General features: G+C 42.2%; 1 protein-coding gene across 1 annotated transcript in view; it reads right to left on the reverse strand.

Moving 5' to 3' along the window:
• The window catches only part of SCN4A (sodium voltage-gated channel alpha subunit 4), a 1135018-nt gene that overhangs the window by 688587 nt on the left and 426573 nt on the right, over nucleotides 1-19858 (reverse strand). Inside the window, exon 5 of the mRNA XM_069238085.1 lies at nucleotides 19604-19732. Within this exon, the coding sequence (XP_069094186.1) occupies nucleotides 19604-19732 (129 nt within the window). The remainder of the gene's footprint in view (nucleotides 1-19603; nucleotides 19733-19858) is intronic.

A 19858-nucleotide genomic window follows, 5' to 3' on the forward strand; every position in this document is an offset into this window, starting at 1 on the left:
CATCACAGAGTCAAGGGATTCTTTTAACTTATTAGGATACCCAGAAAAACGTGGTGTAGTAGCAGAGATGTTTGGAAAGGCTGTGGTTCTAGATGCCAAGGCTTGTCATAAATCCACGTTTCCAACATGTAGCAGTTACATGTCCTGGGCTTGTGGTAGTACTGTATGGATTAACGATTCGGTCGTCTCCACTACGTCCTCCAATGGACCTTCCATAGTCCTAGATCAAAAACTGAGTTTTGGGCATTGCAATCTGTCACAATCCACCTTTCGCTTACCGCCCAGATCAGATAAAACTGGATGCGACCTCGGATCTTGCACATTCTGGTCTGGCCGAGAAAGAGGCGACCCTTTACGGTAGCCACAGTACCCACCACAAGAAAATACATAGACAGTCTGTGCCCTCCAAAAGGAGTCCCAGACGAAAAACCCTAAAGGAAAAAGACTCTTTCACAGGAACTCCCAGAAACAGGAAAAGGGTGAATGTCAGAACAACAGGACTTCAAGAGCTGGAACCTCAAAAATCTGCAATAAAAGACAAGCAGGAAAAACATTCCACAAGAATAGCAAGCAGGAGCGAGGACCACCACCAACAGAAAGTGTTGCAACGCGAGGAAAACAAGAATCTGGCTCCTTATATACCATTGGACAGGAAGTGACATGCAGAAGAAAGAAAAACACCATCTTGAATTGGGAATACTCCATAGGAATAACTGGAGAATAGACACCATCTTGGAAAAGGAAATTAAAAAGGAAACCAGTGCATACAGGGAGGAGAACAGTATCCTGGGAAGAAGAAATATGGCCCGAAAGAAGAGAGCCCCATGACCATGACATAAGGTAAGTATCAAAAAGGGGAGCCGGGGGGAGCATTTGCGGCAAAACATCACACTGCCCGTTGAATGTGGCGAGGCCGGAAACCTGACCTCGGGCCGTCTGACCTCACATTGGGCAACAAAAATTTCTGCAACCGAGCAGGCGGCCTGCGGTGAGTCTGACTGTCTGGGAAACGGATCACGATCCCACTGTGGGCCGAGAATGGAACGCTACATTTGTAGTAAAACCCCTTAACCCTATTTCTGACTAGAGTTTTCTTTGTATGGCCACAGTGGTCATACTGTGTAACTTAATTGGGTTTGCATTGAAATGGTATTAATGGTTCCGCCACGTCCTGAGTTGGGTCCAAAGATCCGTTGACTTCGATGAACAGTCATTCTTGCAAAGGATGAAAATGCTTCAACACCTAATTATTACATAGGACATTTCAAGGTGTCTAGCTTCCTTGTCAAACAATCATTCTTCTTGAATGGTTTTAACCCCCCCTGCCTAAAACTGAAACAACTTTATACTTTATAGAGATTGAATCTGAGGTTAATTCATTCATATTCCTAACCCATATAAATCCCACTCTCAAAATTGCCATTTATGGATTGGAATTGTCTGATTTGTTTGTTTGGGTGATCTAGGTACAGCTAAATGTGGGTTGATAAAATTGTGCTCTGTCCAAGACAAAAAAACATTCTAGCACTGGCCTACTGACCTAAGGGGATCAATAGCTAGGCCAGGGGAGGCCTTGCTAGAGATTATTAGGCAATCTGAGCTCCACTGCTGAATAATGCCAGTCAGACATTAATCTGGAATTCAGCACACACAATATGCCGCAAGGATATCGTTCCATCTACATCTCTAGCAAAATATGCCACAATGTTTAAAATTCACCTCACTCCTTTTACTGATGCCCTAGTGTAGGAAGGTAGCCTCTTTCTAGCCTTGTTACCCCTACTTTTGGCCTGTTTGTGAGTATATGTCAGGGTGTTTTTACTGTCTTACTGGGATCCTGCTAGCCAGGGCCCAGTGCTCATAGTGAAAACCCTATGTTGTCAGTGTGTTTGATATGTGTCACTGGGATCCTGCTAGCCAGGACCCCAGTGCTCATACATTTGTGGCCTCTATGTGTTCCCTGTGTGGTGCCTAACTGTATCAGTGTGGCTCTGCTAACCAGAACCTCATTGTTTATGCTCTCTCTGCTTTCAAAAATTGTCACTGCAGGCTAGTGACTAATTTTACTAATTCTCATTGGCACACTGGAACACCCTTATAATTCCCTTGTATATGGTACCTAGGTACCCAGGGTATTGGGGTTCCAGGAGATCCCTATGGGCTGCAGCATTTATTTTGCCATCCATAGGGAGTTCAGACAATTCTTATACAGGACTGCCACTGCAGCCTGAGTGAAATAATGTCCACGTTATTTCACAGCCATTTTACACTGCACTTAAATAACTTATAAGTCACCTATACGTCTAACCCTCACTTGGTGAAGGTTAGGTGCAACGTTACTTAGTGTGTGGGCACCCTGGCACTAGCCAAGGTGCCCCCACATTGTTCAGGGCAAATTCCCAGGACTTTGTGAGTGTGGGGACACCATTACACGCGTGCACTACATATAGGTCAATACCAATATTTAGCGTCACAATGGTAACTCCGAACATGGCCATGTAACATGTCTAGGATCATGGAATTGTCACCCCAATACCATTCTGGTATTGGGGTGACAATTCCATGTATCCCTGGGTCTCCGGCACAGAGCCCAGGTACTGCCAAACTAACTTTCCGGGGTCTCCACTGCAGCTACTGCTGCTGCCAACCCCTCAGACAGGTTTCTGCCCCCCTGGGGCCTGGGCAGCCTGGTCCCAGGAAGGCAGAACAAAGAATGTCCTGTGAGAGATGGTGTTACACCCTCTCCCTTTGAAAATGGGTGTGAAGGGCTGGGGAGGAGTAGCCTCCCCCAGGCTCTGGAAATGCTTTGATGGGCACAGATGGTGCCCTCTCTGCATAAGCCAGTCTACACCGGTTCAGGGATCCCCCAGCCCTGCTCTGGCATGAAACTGGACAAAGGAAAGGGGAGTGGCCAGTCCCCTGACCAGCACCTCCCAGGGGAGGTGTCCAGAGCTCCTCCAGTGTGTCCCAGACCTCCGCCATCTTGGATGGAGAGGTGTGAGGGCACAATGGAGACCTCTGAGTGGCCAGTGCCAGCAGGTGACGTCAGAGGTGCTTACCTTTCTCAGTAGCCAATCCTCCACTAAGGGCTATTTAGGGTCTCTCCTGTGGGCTCTGGTGAGCTCTTGCATTCTGGTGAATGCAAGAGCTCACCAGAGTTCCTCTGCACTTCCCTCTTCGACTTCTGCCAAGGATCGACCACTGACTGCTCCAGGACACCTGCAAAACCGCAACAAAATAGCAAGATGACTACCAGCAACATTGTAGCACCTCATCCTGCTGGCTTTCTTGACTGTTTCCTGGTGGTGCATGCTCTGAGGGCTCTCTGCCTTCACCCTGCACTGGAAGCCATGAAGAAATCTCCTGTGGGTCGACGGAATCTTCCCCCTGCTAACGCAGGAACCAAACTTCTGCATCACCAGTCCTCTGGGTCCCCTCTCATCCTGACGAGCGTGGTCCCTGGAACACAGGAGCTGGGTCCATGTGTCTCCCACAGTCCAGTGGCCCTTCTGTCCAAATTTGGTGGAGGTAAGTCCTTGCCTCCCCACGCCAGACAGTAATCCTTTGTACTGCGTGATCTGCAGCTGCTCATGCTTCAGTGCACTTTTCCAAGAATTCCTTTTTGCACAGCCTAGCCCAGGTCCCCAGCACTCTGTCCTGCATTGCCCAACACACTGAGTTGGACTCCGACGTTGTGGGACCCTCCTTTGTGACTCTAAGTCAACCACTGTCCTCAGATCTTCTAAGTGCCTGTTCCAGTACTTCTGCGGGTGCTGCTTGCTTCTGCAGGGACTCTCTGAGTTGCTGAGTACCCCCTCTGTCTCCTCCTCCAAAGGGCTATCTCCTGGTCCTTCCTGGGCCTTAGCAGCACCCAAAATCCTCAACCGCGACTCTTGCAGCTAGCAAGGCCTATTTGCGGTCTTCCTGCGTGGAAATAACTCTGCATCCTTCAGCACACTGGCAGTTACTTGTCAGTGCTTGTTTTGTTTTTCAGTTGCAATCATGGCGCTTTCAAGTTTTATACAGCAGGACTGCTTATCAAGTTACTGCTGCTAGACCTGAGGAAAAAAATCACCATACAAGTCCAACATCATCTTTAGAAAAAAGTTCAATTGCCATGCCCATTTTCACATTGTTCCCCACCGCAAGGCATCTTTGCCGTGCCAGTATCAACACTGCCACTGACATTTTCAGCCTTGATCAGACTTCCAGATGTGGGAAATCTTTCTTATTGGCTATTTGGGCTGTCTAGCTAGTGTTGTATAGGTATTTTAGCCATGTTGTTTTAAGCTAACTAGGCCTGCCGCTGTGCACTTTAACCCTGTTACATTTTATTCAACATTGTTGTATTTTTCTAGCAATAGCAACATTTGTGGTGCTGTTTTATTTTCTTTATCTCATTGTAGCATTACATTCATAGTAGGACATTTATTGCACTTTGTGCTTTCTCCAAGGCTACAGACAGATAGGGTTGCCAACAAACGTGGTATGCTGTCTCTCCAACATTCACAGAAAACACACACTCATACAATGGGGACTATTTCTTAGAATGTCAGCTGTTTTATTATATAAACACCCCTTTGTCCCAGACACGTTAGAGGGAAATTCCAGCCGGATGACCATGACTGCTGATTGCAGATGTCTTAGCTGCAGCTACTTGCATAGACGACCGACCCCCTGATCCACATGGAGATGGTGTCTGTCTAGACTACAGGATTCTTTCTCCAGGTATGAGGGATGATATATCCCCAGGGGGGAAAACCAAAGGGCAGTTTAATCTTATTATGCTGTGCTCAGTCATACTTTAGGTAGGAGAAATATATACATCACTCCTAGTGACAGTATGGTAGGACTATTCGTGTGTTTTACTCTGTTAGTCACCTGTTTGCTTTTATTGTGTTTTATCATCCTAGTTATTGCAATCCATGCTTTTTTATCTAAGATGCAGTTATTTCAATAAATCTTTATCTAACCATATTCTGCTACTGTTCTCCTTGCCTGTATGAGACCCATTTGTAACTGAGAGAAAGGGAAGGGATCTGATGGACCACGATAGCGCTGAGGAGCCTTCTTGTCATGCGCCCGGTTGCCACAATCATCTCGGCCAGAGATGAGGCACTGCTAGTTAGCTGGAGAACTTGGATTAGGCCAACAGGCATCATGTGGTGTAGAATTATACTTAGTAGCCACCATCCATGTGATCCTGTCTCCCAAATCCAGTAGCCTCATTACCATAGTGAGAACCTATGCGGCAGCTCACTGTTTAGAGCAGGTCTCCAACCTTTTCTGTTATTTAAGCTGCTGAGGTTGGAAGAGAAAGAAAATTATTCTGAGATCGCCCATCAATATAAAGCAGAGCAGGATGCTGCCCCAGAGCCGCGCAATACCATAGTGCGGGTAGGATGGTACAGTTTTGCTTTAAGCATGTTTATGGGGGTGAAATGCAGTGTCAAATGACTGGGTTTCTGTGTGACTGTACCAATTACTTACTGCATCTGCTGCATACAATTTATAACTTCCTTTACGAAAATGTCGAGGCAGTTTTTTTTTTTAAGGTCTAGCGTTACCACAACCTTTTGTATTTCCCTAATTTTAAAAATGCATACATTTATTATTAGCTGAGTCAATCACATTGATTTCATTGGCGTCAGAGAGATGAAAGGATGAGTACATCCTACTGATCTTCAGGCTGCTCAAGGGTCTCTGCAGCAGGTGCACATCTCACTGAGCTACATTTCCAGGCACCAAGATGGAAGGCAAGCCAATGACTGGCTCTGGTGCCTCTGATGATTAAACCAGGGCCTGATAGACACCAAAAAGGGATACTCATAGTCGTGACTGACTGACTGCTTCCAGTTTCCTGACAGGCATGCCAGCCTCTACTTTAATAAATGGGCATTTACCTTTTGACCTGGTCCCAAAGTTCCTACATACACCACCCAACTTCAGTGAACTACAAAAACAATGTAATAACAAGCTTTGGCATAGCCAATAGATGTGGCTTACATTTTGAGCCCTGGGAAAATAATAAAGCTACAACAGTGTAAAAATAAATCAAAAACAACGGTTTTCTGTATACAATGCATATGTGAGATTAATACATTAAAATGCAATGATTTAAGGCACTTCTAGATGTAAAGTAGTCCCTAATGCACTGCAGTAGAAGCACTGCATTGAAAGTGGAATGATACACAAAACTGCTGATAGCATAATGTGAGGACCAGGAAGACATCCCATGTTGGCAATTTACAAATACTTGATGTGCAAAATATTTGAGCAACATGCCAAACCAAATTTTGTTTAAGTATTGTCCATTACTTCTTGTCCATTCTTAAAGCTTGGGTAATTGCTGAAACCACAATTCTATGACATACTGGAAGTCACTGCAATTATGCGATTCAGCTTTTTTAATCCATCATCTGCTCTATAACCTGCAGATTGTAACAAAAAGAATTGTACCTAGCTCAATCAGATCAAAGGTTACCAATAACACAGCAAGGTGGGTTCAACCTGTATTGGAAGGCCCTTTGCAATTGTTAACCAATCAGTTTTCCCTTCCTTTTTCCAGTATTTGTTTGTTGAACTGGTAGTAGTAAGTGGAAATCTTTGCTGCAGATAGAGGAAGAAGGAAAATGGAAGTGCTTTATTTGTATGCAGAGCCACTAGACTTTTGTGAGAGGCAGGAGCAAATTATGCGGCAGGGTTGACCAATTTATATGACAAGAAAAGTCCAGTTATGCATTTACAACACCAATAGTTCTAACTCAAGCAAATGCGAGACCTATTGCATTGCAAGTGCTTGTTTTTTTATGGTAGCTCCTAGCTGTAGTCTTGACAGCATTTCAATGGAGTTGGGCAGTGTTGATAGGCCGCAGATTCAGCTTAGACTATGGTTGCTGGCTTTTGCTGGGGATCAGAACACCCGTTGCAGCAGAGAGATAGCGGAGAAGATCCATGGTTCTAGGTTCATGCAGTCATTTTATTTAATCTTGATAAGGACTGTGGGCTGTAAACCTATGCCTTTTTCCATCTGTTATTATTTCCTTTAAAAAAGGAAAGAAAGGAAAAAGGGAAGAGGCGTTGTCTCTTTATTTTCTCTGCAGCACGTCTAACAGGCTCACTGTATAAAAAATGTTTTGGTGAGTTCTCTCAGTGAATCCATCCTTGTTGTGTAATGATTAATGGACAGGTTGTGCACACTTTTTTGTGGAGGTAGGACTCAAAGCACCTTTATAAGGGAAGCAGCTGTTTCCATCTTTCACACCATAGTGAAAAAGGAGAATCATTCTTCACCTAAAGTGGGCTCACTTCATGGTGCAAGAAAAAAGCTCACAAAAGTAGTGTGCAGTCTTCTCCCTTGGCTGGAAGGACATTTCAAGAGATTGGGAAGTCTCTGTTTCAAGATTGTACTGGCCCTCAGGGAAGTACATATACAAACACCACAATAGTTTAGTGGACAATTGTACACAAATGTTCCCTTCTTCAAAGGATTTTGTACTCAATCTCCTACTACAACAGATCTTAACCATTTGCTTCTGTGGACCCACATCAAATAACTGTTGAAAGCTGGAAACCCTGCTTAAGTATTTTTTTTTCAATTTGAACCTCAAAAAAATGCACATGACTACAGAAATAAGTATACATAATTTAAGAACAATTTTCTTTAGTTCACAAACAAAACAATATACAAAAATCTAAATTTATATAGTAATGGAAAGGTAGAAGCTTTTCAAAACTAGGTTTTATTTCTAAAATATAAGATGATATGCTAGGCAGTAGCATATTAATATAATGTTTAGTTCTAATGCATTGTCTGTTTTTGGCAGCTCATACTATTCCTTCACTGGAGGCAACCACTCTTAAATACTACTGTTTGCTTGACTCAAGCTCCTCCCTAGATTCAAGCTAAGATTATTGTTAGACCTGACAGCCTTAAGGTGGTCTTCCCCTAGACTTTTTACCTTTCACCTCCTGTTTCTGCTGTACTCTTTTGTGGGCCTTAGGACTCTGAGCACTTTACCATTGATGACCAGTGCTAAAGCGCATGTGCTTTCACCTAAACCTGGTATCACTGGTGTATCCACAACTGGCATATTTAATTTACTTGTAAGTCTTTTGTAAACTGGTATCCTATTATAAATTAAATGGTACTACTAGACCTACTGCACTGATTGTGCCACCCACCCAGTTAGCCCTGTAAACATGACTCAGGCCTGCCACTAAAGAGCCTGTTCGCACAGTTTCACTGCCACTTCAATTTGGCGTGAAAAACCTCTTGCCAATCCTTTAACTCCCCTTTTATTACAAATAAGTCACCCCTAAGGTAGGCCCTAAGTAGCCTATAGGGCAGGGTGGTATGTAAGTAAAAGGCAGGACATGCACTTTTAGGTTTTTACAAGTCCTGATAGTGAAAAACTCCCATGGTTGCTTTTCACTACTGTGAGACTGACCTCTCACATATGAGAACATTGGGAACTCCTTAATATACCTTTAAGCTGCAATTCCTGATCAGAAAGGAGTAGCTAAATCATGTTTCACTCAATTGGAATGCTAATGATAAATCTTCTTTATTTGTAAAGTCAGATTTAATATTACTATTTTAGAAATGTCACTTTTACAAAGTGGGCATTTCTCTGCTCTTACGGCTCTGTGCACCTTGCAGTCTGTCTCCAATACACACCTAGTCTAGGTAACAGCTACACTTTGCTTATTCCCTCTAGGCATTCACAAAGACAGACAGGGTGGGAGTGACAAAGTACTAATCTGAATTTATCTGCATTCGGATGGGCCTTCCTGGGCTGCAGAGATATCAATTATACTTGAATAGGGAAGTGCCTGTCGCCACAGTCAGGGCTGGGATAAAGAGGGGCCTGTACACTTCAAGGAGCTGCTTTGACGTCACCCCCACTTCAAAGGCACATTTGGGTATAAGTACTCTGATCCTACCAAATCAGATTACTAATGGACATGGAGAAACCTCTGCTAGAGTAAAGGCTGATGTGCTGTAAGGATTGCCACTTTGTCTGGACTGACTGTTCCATGGAACTGCTTCTCTGCTTTGCTGAGCTGAGGATATGGATTCCCATTCTTCAGTATCTTGCAATAGAGAAAGAGTGAAAATATTCCTTTGTTTCCTTCTCCGTTGATTCCTCCTCCACTTCCTTTATTCACAGACCAGCAGATGAAAGTGTTGTTCAAGAGAATGACTGGTCAGGGCTCATGGGGAGGTTTCTTTCTACTTCAGTTTCCCAATCTATTTAAGCCTTGTATAGAGTTTTTTATGAGCTCGGCATACAGCTATCACTGGGCCTCATTTGACAGTGTGCAGAGAGCAATCTATCCTCTGCTGCTTCTCTCCCTGAAATATAAAATTAATTCAGGAGGGGTTTGTCAAGGGTCTTTCAGTGGCCACTGAGGTGACCCGCACTGTAAGTATTCCGATTTGCCTGGAATTATTTTGCCTCTGCAGAAAGTATAATTTCTAGGCTACTTAGGGTTTTAACTTATTAGGACCAATAATGAGGGTTCTTTTTCCTTTTTGGGAGGTACCCTTTGTTACTTCTGTTTTATGAGGAACAGGAGGTAGTTTTTAACCCTTTACATGGTAGCTCCTCATCATATTCTAACGCATAACTTAATCTTTTGGATGGAGGACATAGGCTGTCTGGAATTTCAAATCTGCATGAGGATTTGTACAGATGCTCAGCTTAGTGGCACTTATCTGCCTCAGAATGAAAAAGTACAGTATTTGCCATTTTGACTCTATAATCTGTAATATTGTGCCAATAATCCACATAACATGAGCCAACATAATAAATACTCATTGGAGCATCTGTGCCAGGCCGAATTCTCTGTGTCTCACCAGCTGAATAAAGAACAAAGAGGCATAGTCAAGCTCACCCACGTAAAGGCCAAACATTAGAGTGGATCTGGCTACATTGTTGAGTTCGGAGTGTGTTGACCAATTATTGACACATAGGAGGAGGGACAGTTGATGTGAACCCTTCATTCTTCTCCAGGTAGGATTCATTTGTCACTGTGCCCTTATGCAGTTGTCACCCCATCTACTTGCCTACACAAAAGTTATTCTTGCAGCCGCCTGGCTTGAAACCTGGAGTACACATCCAACTCCAGTAAAGGCTGCTTTTCAGTGCGCAAGAGTTTGGGAGGGACAGCAAAATGGTCTCCCTCCTGAATAGGCTACTTACTAGATTTTTAATGAAGATCGCTACTGAAATGAATACCTCAGACTTGATTTGCTTGCAGGACTTGTACAGTCCTCAAAACATCAAACTGAATGCGTCCCCACTCCCTCCAGCTGGGATACAGTTCTGCCAAGACAAGTTGCCTGTTTAACTGATGAAGTTTCTTGAAGTGACAGAAGCAACCTCAACATGAGGTACCAAGTGAAGCTGGAGACTGTATTTGTTGCCACGGTAAAGGGAAGTCATGGTGGTGGAGCTGATCCAGTGGCTTAGAGAAGAAAGACAACAATATTCTACAGAAGTCCAGGTTAAGAATATTTGAGTATCTTTCAGGTTGCCATGCTTTCCTGTATCAACATAAAATGTGTCCTCCACCCAACACAATTCCTAAACTGTAGAAAAGCCTTTTCTCGTTCCTCTATCATGCTCAACTTTATGCTTAGGAGCTAAAACATTTGCCATAATAGGGTTTGAGGATATCCAAGATATATAGGAGTTTTGAAGTGCAAAAAGTTCAACACTAGTGGTCCCATGTAAGCCCCCCAAGAAGGTAGGTCTGACTGCACTATTTTAACACAAACTTCATTACACCGTCTTATGATGAGTACTCAGCAACACTTTCAGGCACAGCCAGGCCTGATTAGTACTGCTGGAAAGAACTGGAAAATCTCTCAAGTGCCCTTTAAGCACAAAAGGTTTTACAGCAAATTACATTAAAAATCAACTCACATTATACACCAAGCAGAATTTGTAAATGTTTTTACTCGTTTAGCCCCCAATAGTTCTTCCTGAACTCCCACACTAGTGTGCTGCTGTAGCTGGGTATGATCTCCTGGGCCTACATCTCAAGGCCTGGTGTGGTGCTGTCTTGGGTTGCAACTAAGTCTGCTTTTACTGACTTCGACTCTCTCTCTCCCTGGTCTTTTCTTGATATGGCAGGACTAGTGCTAGGGATGCTCTCCTTGCCTTCCTGTGCTACACTGTTGTGTTGAAGAACAGGACTAGAATGGGCAACATTCACCCTTGCTGACTATTATCCATTATTTCACTCTGGCCATTTGCAGACTGGCTGGCCATCATCTAACTTTGACCTTGGATGTAGATTGCCCCAAAACAGATTGTGTTTAGACAAGAGAACGGTTTATTTTCCGGCCTTCAGATATAACTATGGTAAATACCAGGTAGGCCTGAACGCTGGAGATTGTAGTGGTAGGGTGAGGCCAACAAAAAAGTGCCATTTGTGTTGTATCTTGGCAACCTGATGATGAACCATCATAGCAACCAAGACTTCTTTACAGGATTCCAGATTGTTGGTATCCTGGGAGGAAAGTGGACAGTTGCTGCACTGAGAGGTCTGGCAGAGGTTGTTACCTTCATCTTAAAATAAGCCTTACAAGAAATTAATGAAGGCTCTTTATCTTCAAAAATGGCGACAAGGATGGGATGAAAGCAGCGCTGCAGTTATCTGTTGATTTGGGTGAATATTTTCAAGGAAGGATACTGCATGAAAAAGCAACCCCTGGGAAGGCATTGTGCAGGGTTTTTGTTTCCGGTGACGGCGCCAGCAGTGAAGTGATCAACTGTACTTTAGGTGATTCGACGGGCGGTGATCAAGTCGCAATGTGTGTGTGTCGTGGAAATTGTTGCTGGCAAGTTTCCGATTATCAGTAAGGTGGAGTTGTGTATATTTAAACACAGTTGCGTCACTCACCGGAGTTAGGACTCAAGCCTCAGTGACGTGCAACAACGCGGTGGCAGAACATTTCATTCTGAGAGTGGGGACACTGCATTGTTTATACGTGAGGCAGCATCCAGGAAATGAGGTAATGTGCGTGACCCGACGTGCACACATATGTATTGTTTATTAGTTCACGTCGTGACATGCAGATTTTTGAGTGCACATTGCATACAACATGGACACAAGCAAAATTACAGCTGAAGCTACAATGAATGAAATGTGATAACGACAACAAAACAATTTATAAAGTGACTATTGAGGTATTGTTTTAAACAGAAAAGACAGCAATGACCACATTATTTATTTTAGTTGGTTGTTTTTACTGATGGAAATGAAAAAAATAATTGGAGAATGAAGTTCCCAAAATTATTTACCGACAGTTTGAGGTGTTTAAGAAAATCTGAACATTACATCATTTTGAAAACAGGAAGTACACCTAAAGTACATAAAGTAAGAACATGCCATTTGCATTAAGAGTACAATGAAAAGAAGATCTGGATAGGTTATGGAAAGCCAAGGTTATTGAACCTATTGAGTCATATGAATGGCTAAGTCCTATTGTTTTGGCATGCAAACCTAATAGCAAATTACGCATGTGCATCAATTTGAGGGATCTTAATAAGAGCATTTAGGTGGATCAACATCTTCTACTACATATAAATAAACTCTAGCATAAAGAATGCAAATAATTTTTCTTCAATAGATTTATCGAATGCTTATCAAATTCGATTACGTCCTGAATCAAAACACCTCACATCTTTTATTACTCCCGAAGGTGCATTTCAATGTATATGAATGCCATTCGGATTGGCATCTGCGTCATTAGTTTTTTAAAGAATTATGAATATATTTTAAGAGGTATATCTAGGGCTGTAGTATTTCAAGATGACATATTGGTGTGGGGAGCAGAAATGTCAGATCATGATGCTGTATTAGGCGAGGTATTACAAAAACTGCAAGATGTAAGGCTTACTATTAGTGTTGAAAAATTCAAGTTTGGGGTAAAACAAATTGAATATTTGGGACACGCGTTGTCTGGAGAAGGTAAGAAACCTAAGAGAAAATTATTAGATGCTGTTGAACAAGCACGACCACCAGGTCTTGCAGAATATTATTCAAAGTTTGTACAGCAATTTGCACACAAAAAATCGTGTTTTGAGAGAACTGGTGAAGACAGGGGTAACATTTGTTTGGTCACAGGAGTGTCAGCTGACATTTAATTACGTAAAAATAGAAATGGTGAATGCAGTGGCATTAAAACCATTTGATCCTCAAGATTTCATCGATGCCAACAACTCCCTGGACAGCTCCCAGTCCGACATCCTCACCAACCACAGCACGGAGACAGCCCTCCTAGCAGCCACCGATGACATCCGATTACTCCTAGACTGTGGCCACACCACAGCACTCATACTTTTCGACCTCTCTGCAGCATTCAACACAGTCTCCCACAGTACTCTGCGCACCAGACTCCACAACATAGGAATCTGCGGAAGAGCCCTGGAATGGATCCTCTACGGAAGGATGCAGAGGGTCAGACTCCCGCCCTACACTTCCAGACCCACAGGAGTCAACTGCAGAGTCCCCCAAGGATCCTCACTGAGTCCCACACTGTTCAATGTATACATGGCCCCTCTTGCTGCCATCATCAGAAACCACGGTATGAACATTGTGTCATATGCCCATGCCACACAACTCATCATTTCCCTCACCGAAGACCCGGACACGGCCAAATGAAATCTCCACTGGAATGGAAGCTGTTGCTACCTGGATGAGAGAAAGCTGCCTCAAGCTCAACTCCTACAAGACTGAGCTCATCTTCGGAAATGCCACCTCAGCTTAGGGCGACTCCTGATGGCCCACATCCCTCAGCACCCCCCTCCTACGTGACTGAGCTCACCTGCAACTTAGGAATCATCCTCGATTCCTCCCTATCCATGACCTGCCAGGTAAACTCTGTTGTCTCTACCTGCTGGAACACACTCCGCAAACTTCGGAAGATCTTCAGGCGGATCTCGGCAGACTGTCGCAGGACAGTCACCCACGCCTTAGTAACTAGAAAGCTCGACTTTGGAAAAGTCTATGACGGCACCTCAACTAGGAACATCACAAAACTTCAACTCATCCAGAACGTAGCCGCCCGACTCATTCTGGTCCTCCATTTCCCAAAACCTGAGGACCCACCACTGGCTACTGGTCGAGAAGCAAATTACCTCCAAGCTTCCCACCCATACATACAAGGCCATACACAACGCAGGACCTGCCTACCTGAACCACTGCATCTTCTTCCACACCCCTGCCAGATCCCTCTACTCCTCCCAGATGGCCCTGGCCACAGTCCCTTGCATCTGTAAAACCACCATCGGAGGATGATCTTTCACCTACACTGCAGCAAAGAGCTGGAACAACCTCCACCTTCACCTCAGACAAAGTCCGTCACTCACCTCATTTAGGAAGAACCTCAAGACATGGCTCTTCAGGTGAGGCCCCTCCCCCCAAGTGCCTTGAGACCCTCACAGGTGAGTAGCCGCACTTTACAAATATTGATTGATTGACTGATTGAAGATCAGATAATCATTGTGGTAGATGCCAGTGCACATGATTTGGGGGCTGTACACATGCAGAGGAAAAACAGTCAGGAACGAGTGGTAGCATTTGCGCCGAACACTTAAAAGGGCAGAATCTACATATTCTGCCATTGAAAGGGAAGCCCTGGCATGTTGGTGAGAAGTTAATTATTTTAAAACATATGTAAGTCGATTTGAATTATGAACAGAACATAAACCTTTGATAGATATGTTTACTACCAAGGGGAAAGCTACGCCAAGAATTGCCAAATGGTTATCCCGACTACAAGAATATGATTTTGAGCTTAAATATATTCCAGGTAACAAAAACAGACATACAGATTGTTTGTCTTGGTTTCCTTTACAAGAATTTAAGGATGATGATGACAGGCAAGAAAGTGAAGAGTGGTTGGTAGCCAGTATCAATGAATCGTATGGAAGAGAAATTGATGTAAATGACTGGAAATAACCATGAAGGATGACCACATGATGAGAAATGTATGTGAATGTTTGTCTAACACAAACATTAGAACTGAGAGTGTAAAAAAGGAATTTAGTGATTATAATACAATATGGTCTGAGTTATCATTAATAGATGGGATATTAAGAAGAGGCAAAAGTTTAGTGGTACTTGTAAATTTGAAGAATAGATTGTTGGAGTTGATTCATGAGGGTCATAGTGGTATGTCAGGTATGAAGGGAAGAGCACATGTGGATTTTTGGTGGCCAGGAATGGAAAAAGAGATAGATGTGTACTTAGTTGTGTGGCATGCATGTTCAGTGATAAATCACACAGGTCTGAAGAATCTCCCATCTCATCTACAAAATTGCCAGAAAAACCTTGGCAGAGAGTAGCAATGGATATATGTGGACCTTTTGTTGCCAGGGGCACTAAAAATAAGTATTCTGTTGTTTTAATGGAATATTTTGACAAGTGGCCGGAAGTAGCTTTTATGAGGGATATAAAGGCTGGTAACATCATAGATTTTTGTGAAGAGGTTTTCCGAAAGGGAAGGTTATCCAGAATGTATAGTGAAAGACAATTGGCCACCGTTTATTCCTGAGAAGTTGGAAAAGTATTTTTTAAAGGAAACGGGTGTAAAACAGCACGCTACTGCAGTATATAATTCCAGAGAGAATGGTCTCATAGAGAGGTTCAATCGTGTATTGAAAGAGTGTGGACAGTTAGGTAAAGAAGCAGGGGAGTGAATGCAAGAAAGCTGTCAAAAAATTATTTGGAGTTATTGCAATACACCCCCATTCAGTCATTAAAGAAACTCCTTTTTGTTGCTGAAGGGTAGGGTAGCAAGCACCAAGTTGATGCGTCCATGGATGAATAAATGTAATATGAAAAAAATGAAAAGGGAGGAAATTGAGTTTAGAGTAAAAGAATATCAAAATAAATATGTGAAAAGACACAATGACAGACTGAGGAACAAAGCACACAAGTTCAAATGTGGTGATCGGGTAAGAACTTTTCAAATGCACTATCAAAGATATGGTTTATCAAAATGGTCCAAGCCAAAACAAATCAAAAATGTAGTTGGTAATAATGTATGACTGAATGATGGGAGGAAATGGAAAGTGCACAAAATAACATTGTGTAACGAACTGGAATATAAGATGTGTATTGGAGAATAATTGAACGTTGATGTTGAAGATGCACAAAAGAATGGAACAGATCAAGGCTAAACTGGTATGGCAGAAGTATTACATTTGTAAGTGAAATATATAAAGATATCAGATAAAATGTGTTATTATTGTAGGTAGTATCTCATAGTATTTAATATTGTAGGTAGTATCTCATGGTATTCTGTATGTAGTTATATTATATTATTATGTACTATAAAAAGAAGAGATGTGCTGTATCTAGGCAACCTGATGATGAACCATCATAGCAACCGAGGCTTCTTTACAGGATTCCAGATTGTTGGTACCCTGGGAGGAAAGCGTACAGTAGCTGTGCTGAGAAGTCTGGCAGGGGTTGTTACCTTCATCTTAAAATAAACTCTGCAAATTATTTCAAATTAATGAAGACTCGTTATTCTCAGAAATGTTTACTTGCTGTGTTTCTTTCTTTTAACCAGCACACATCTTGATCCCATAGACACCTTGCACATCAGTTTAGCCTGTGACTTTCCATTGGTCATATTTTAAACTAGGACCTGCTTTTTAGAACGATTCAATGACCCACAACAAGCACACAGTTTAGTACTGCATGTTAATGCTGAAGAACCATTCAGCATACTACTGTGGTGCTATTATGTGCCATTCCACACCGTGCCATTTTCATGCAGTCGTAAAATCTCTTTGAATCCGTGTTATGGTGAAATTCACTGGTACCAGGATGTTCTGCTTTAACCTGGTTCAAGAGTTGTATTATAGCCTGAGGTTAATGGTCACTTTAAATAACATTTTCATTTTATCATCCAGAATGATAATTATACTCTTGACATTTTAAATGGGAGGTCACTGAACCATAGGTTAGCCAACAGTTGCACTATTTCATTTAGTCTAGATATAGCAAGGAGACACTAGGGATCCACAATAAGTTTTATTGTAGATATAGGATCTGGGGTACAGAGATTCATATCTACCAGTACAATTTTGTGGAGTTAGTTCCAGTGTTCTGTCATTTTTATTCAAGCAGGATTGATTGTTATCTTACTTGGGGGAAGGGACTACTCACTTCAGGGACAAAAATCAGAGTCAGAGTCTTAGGACATAGATACAAAATGAAAATTCTACCACACTGAACAACAAGTAAGGGACAACTCCTAGTATAAGTTAATGCCTTTCATAAGGAAGGTTGTTGGACAGGTGAGTGACTCCTACTATTACTGCTGCTTCATGCTTGGCTTTCAGAGTTTGCTATTTTCCAGAGTCTTTACATGATCTCCTTTTCTCCAAATAAGAATATGAGGGAAGGCGCTTCCAGGCCTGGACAAAGGGAGAACCACAGTCAGTCCCTTATCTCCAGAGCAAAGGAACTGATTGTGACTCCAGCCATCCACCTTTAGGGTGAGGTGTGTTCAACTCCGCTCAGCAGTTTAAATCAAGGTGAATACCAGGCAACTGAGGCTGGTCACAAATAAAAAGGGCTTAATCAAAGACTGCTTACAACTAACAAAGGACACTCAACTAAAACTCCCAACCAGTAAGAGGCATTCCCCAAAGTATGTCAGAAATGAGATGTGCACCCCATACCCTGTGCTGTAGATCTGAGTGCTAGAAGACGCCTTTGAGTTATTCCAACAAGTTAAGAGTTAGTAAAAATAGAACTACCAAAACATTCCACTGTCTTGAACTTTTTAAATAAAAGATTATATAAAATTAATTATAATGGGCAAGGAATAATAATCACATGGTGCACTATTTTTAAATTGACTAATGCTTGGAATACTTCCCTACAGGAATCTGATATGCATATAGGCAACTACTTCGCAGTCTAAAGTACTTAAGATGAAAACCTCTCATTTTAATGCAGTCACATACAGATCTTTTGTCTGGTAGGTAATTCCCACCAACCCTACTCACCACCAATCCTTTTTAGCCTGTACACACCATAAGTGTCTTGCTCTCTCCTTAGCCGTAACTTTATTTGGGCAATTTAAGTCCCCAGATTTAGTATTATATGGATGTAGGGGTAGGAATTTCCTCTGCACAAATTATGAATTGTTGGAACTTTTCCTTTACGATTTTATGGAATGTCATAACAAATAGTTGACGTTTCTATAATGCAAATTCAAGAGAAATAAATCTCCAAACATAGATTTGTGGCAGATCATTCTTACGATTCACATTTTAATAGGGTGCAATCATTGAAATTTTCCAAATATGTTTATCACTTATTTTGCTAAAACAAATCTGGAAATTGAGGATTCAAATGAGCATTTTTCCATTTAGTAAGTAAAAGTTTTACTAGAAGCATAATTGGACAACCTTTGCAAATTTCACCCAATTCCTTGGACCATATTTTCTCACATGCCTAAACCAACAATGTCTTTGTTGTTTATGGAGCCTTCGAGGCCCAAACGCCCATGCATTATTTCATAGTGTATGTGTTTGGCTGGTAGAGCTAGCCTAGTCAGGAGCAACCTTCCCTATGGTTGAAGAAGATCAGTGAGGATGATCTTAACAGGCTTACAAAACCAAGGGCCACATGTACGAAGATACGGTTTTGAGACTTGCAAACTGCGAGTCTTAGTGACTCACAATTTGAGACTCGCAAAACCAGATGTACAGCAGTGTCAATGGCACCGTCTGCGATTCGCAATGGGGTCCCAAATGACCTACCTCATCAATATTCATGAGGTAGGTTGCAATTTGTGATCCCATTGGGAATGGCAGCATTCACAGGGATGGTGGCCTGCTGGTGTCAGCAGATCACCATGTCTGTGACTTCTTTTAAATAAAGCCTTATTTTTTTTAAATGCAGCCCGTTTTCCTCAAAGGAAAATGGAATGCATTTTGAAAACAAAGATGAAAATTTTTCTTTTCATTTTTTCAGAGCAGGCAGTGGTACGTGGGACCACTGCCTGCTCTGAAAAAAATGTTTTCACATGCATTCATGAAGGAGAATGGCTCCCATGGGGATCCCTTCCCTTTTGCAAATGGGTTAGCACCAATTTGAAATTGGTGCTAACTGCGATTGTTTTGCGGCCACATTCGCGGTCACAAAACAATCATACTTACCATGTAGATAAGGTATTAAGAAGGGACGCCCTTGACACGCGCCTTCCTAATACCGAATCACACAACCCAAACTGCGAATCGGTAACAAGTTACCGAATCGCAGTTTGGGTTTTGTATATCCCAAAAGGCATTTTTCTAGTCACAAAGGGGCCGATTCTGCGAATCAGCCCCTTTGCGACTAGAAAAATGCTTCATACATCTGGCTCCAAATGTCTACGGAAATGTATCAAAGGCCAAAAATCAATATTTATAAGGTAAGCAATAAAGATCTCTCACATGAGGGAGGAGTTTTAATAATTATTACAGCTTCAAACACAACCTCCCACACATATCATAGTTCAACTGTTATGTTTTCCATGCTCATTCCCCATTACATAAAATGTCTATTTTTTACTTACGCCATAACAATGACACTAAAGTCGAGCCAGTTCCATGGGTCTCGTAGGAATGTAAAGCTATCAATGCAAAATCCTCTTGCCAAAATCTTTATCAGAGACTCAAAGGTGTAGATTCCGGTAAACGTGTACCTGAAATAAGAACAGAGAATTAAACTAAGAAAACGAATGTCTTTGTCAAAATACCAGCTCTCTGGTTCTGAAAAAACATGTAGAAGTGTATACTTAAAATATAAGAAAATAAAGCAGTAGTCCAGT

The sequence above is a fragment of the Pleurodeles waltl genome, chromosome 6, assembly GCF_031143425.1.
Source record: "Pleurodeles waltl isolate 20211129_DDA chromosome 6, aPleWal1.hap1.20221129, whole genome shotgun sequence".
In the NCBI taxonomy this organism is placed as follows: Eukaryota; Metazoa; Chordata; class Amphibia; order Caudata; family Salamandridae; genus Pleurodeles; species Pleurodeles waltl.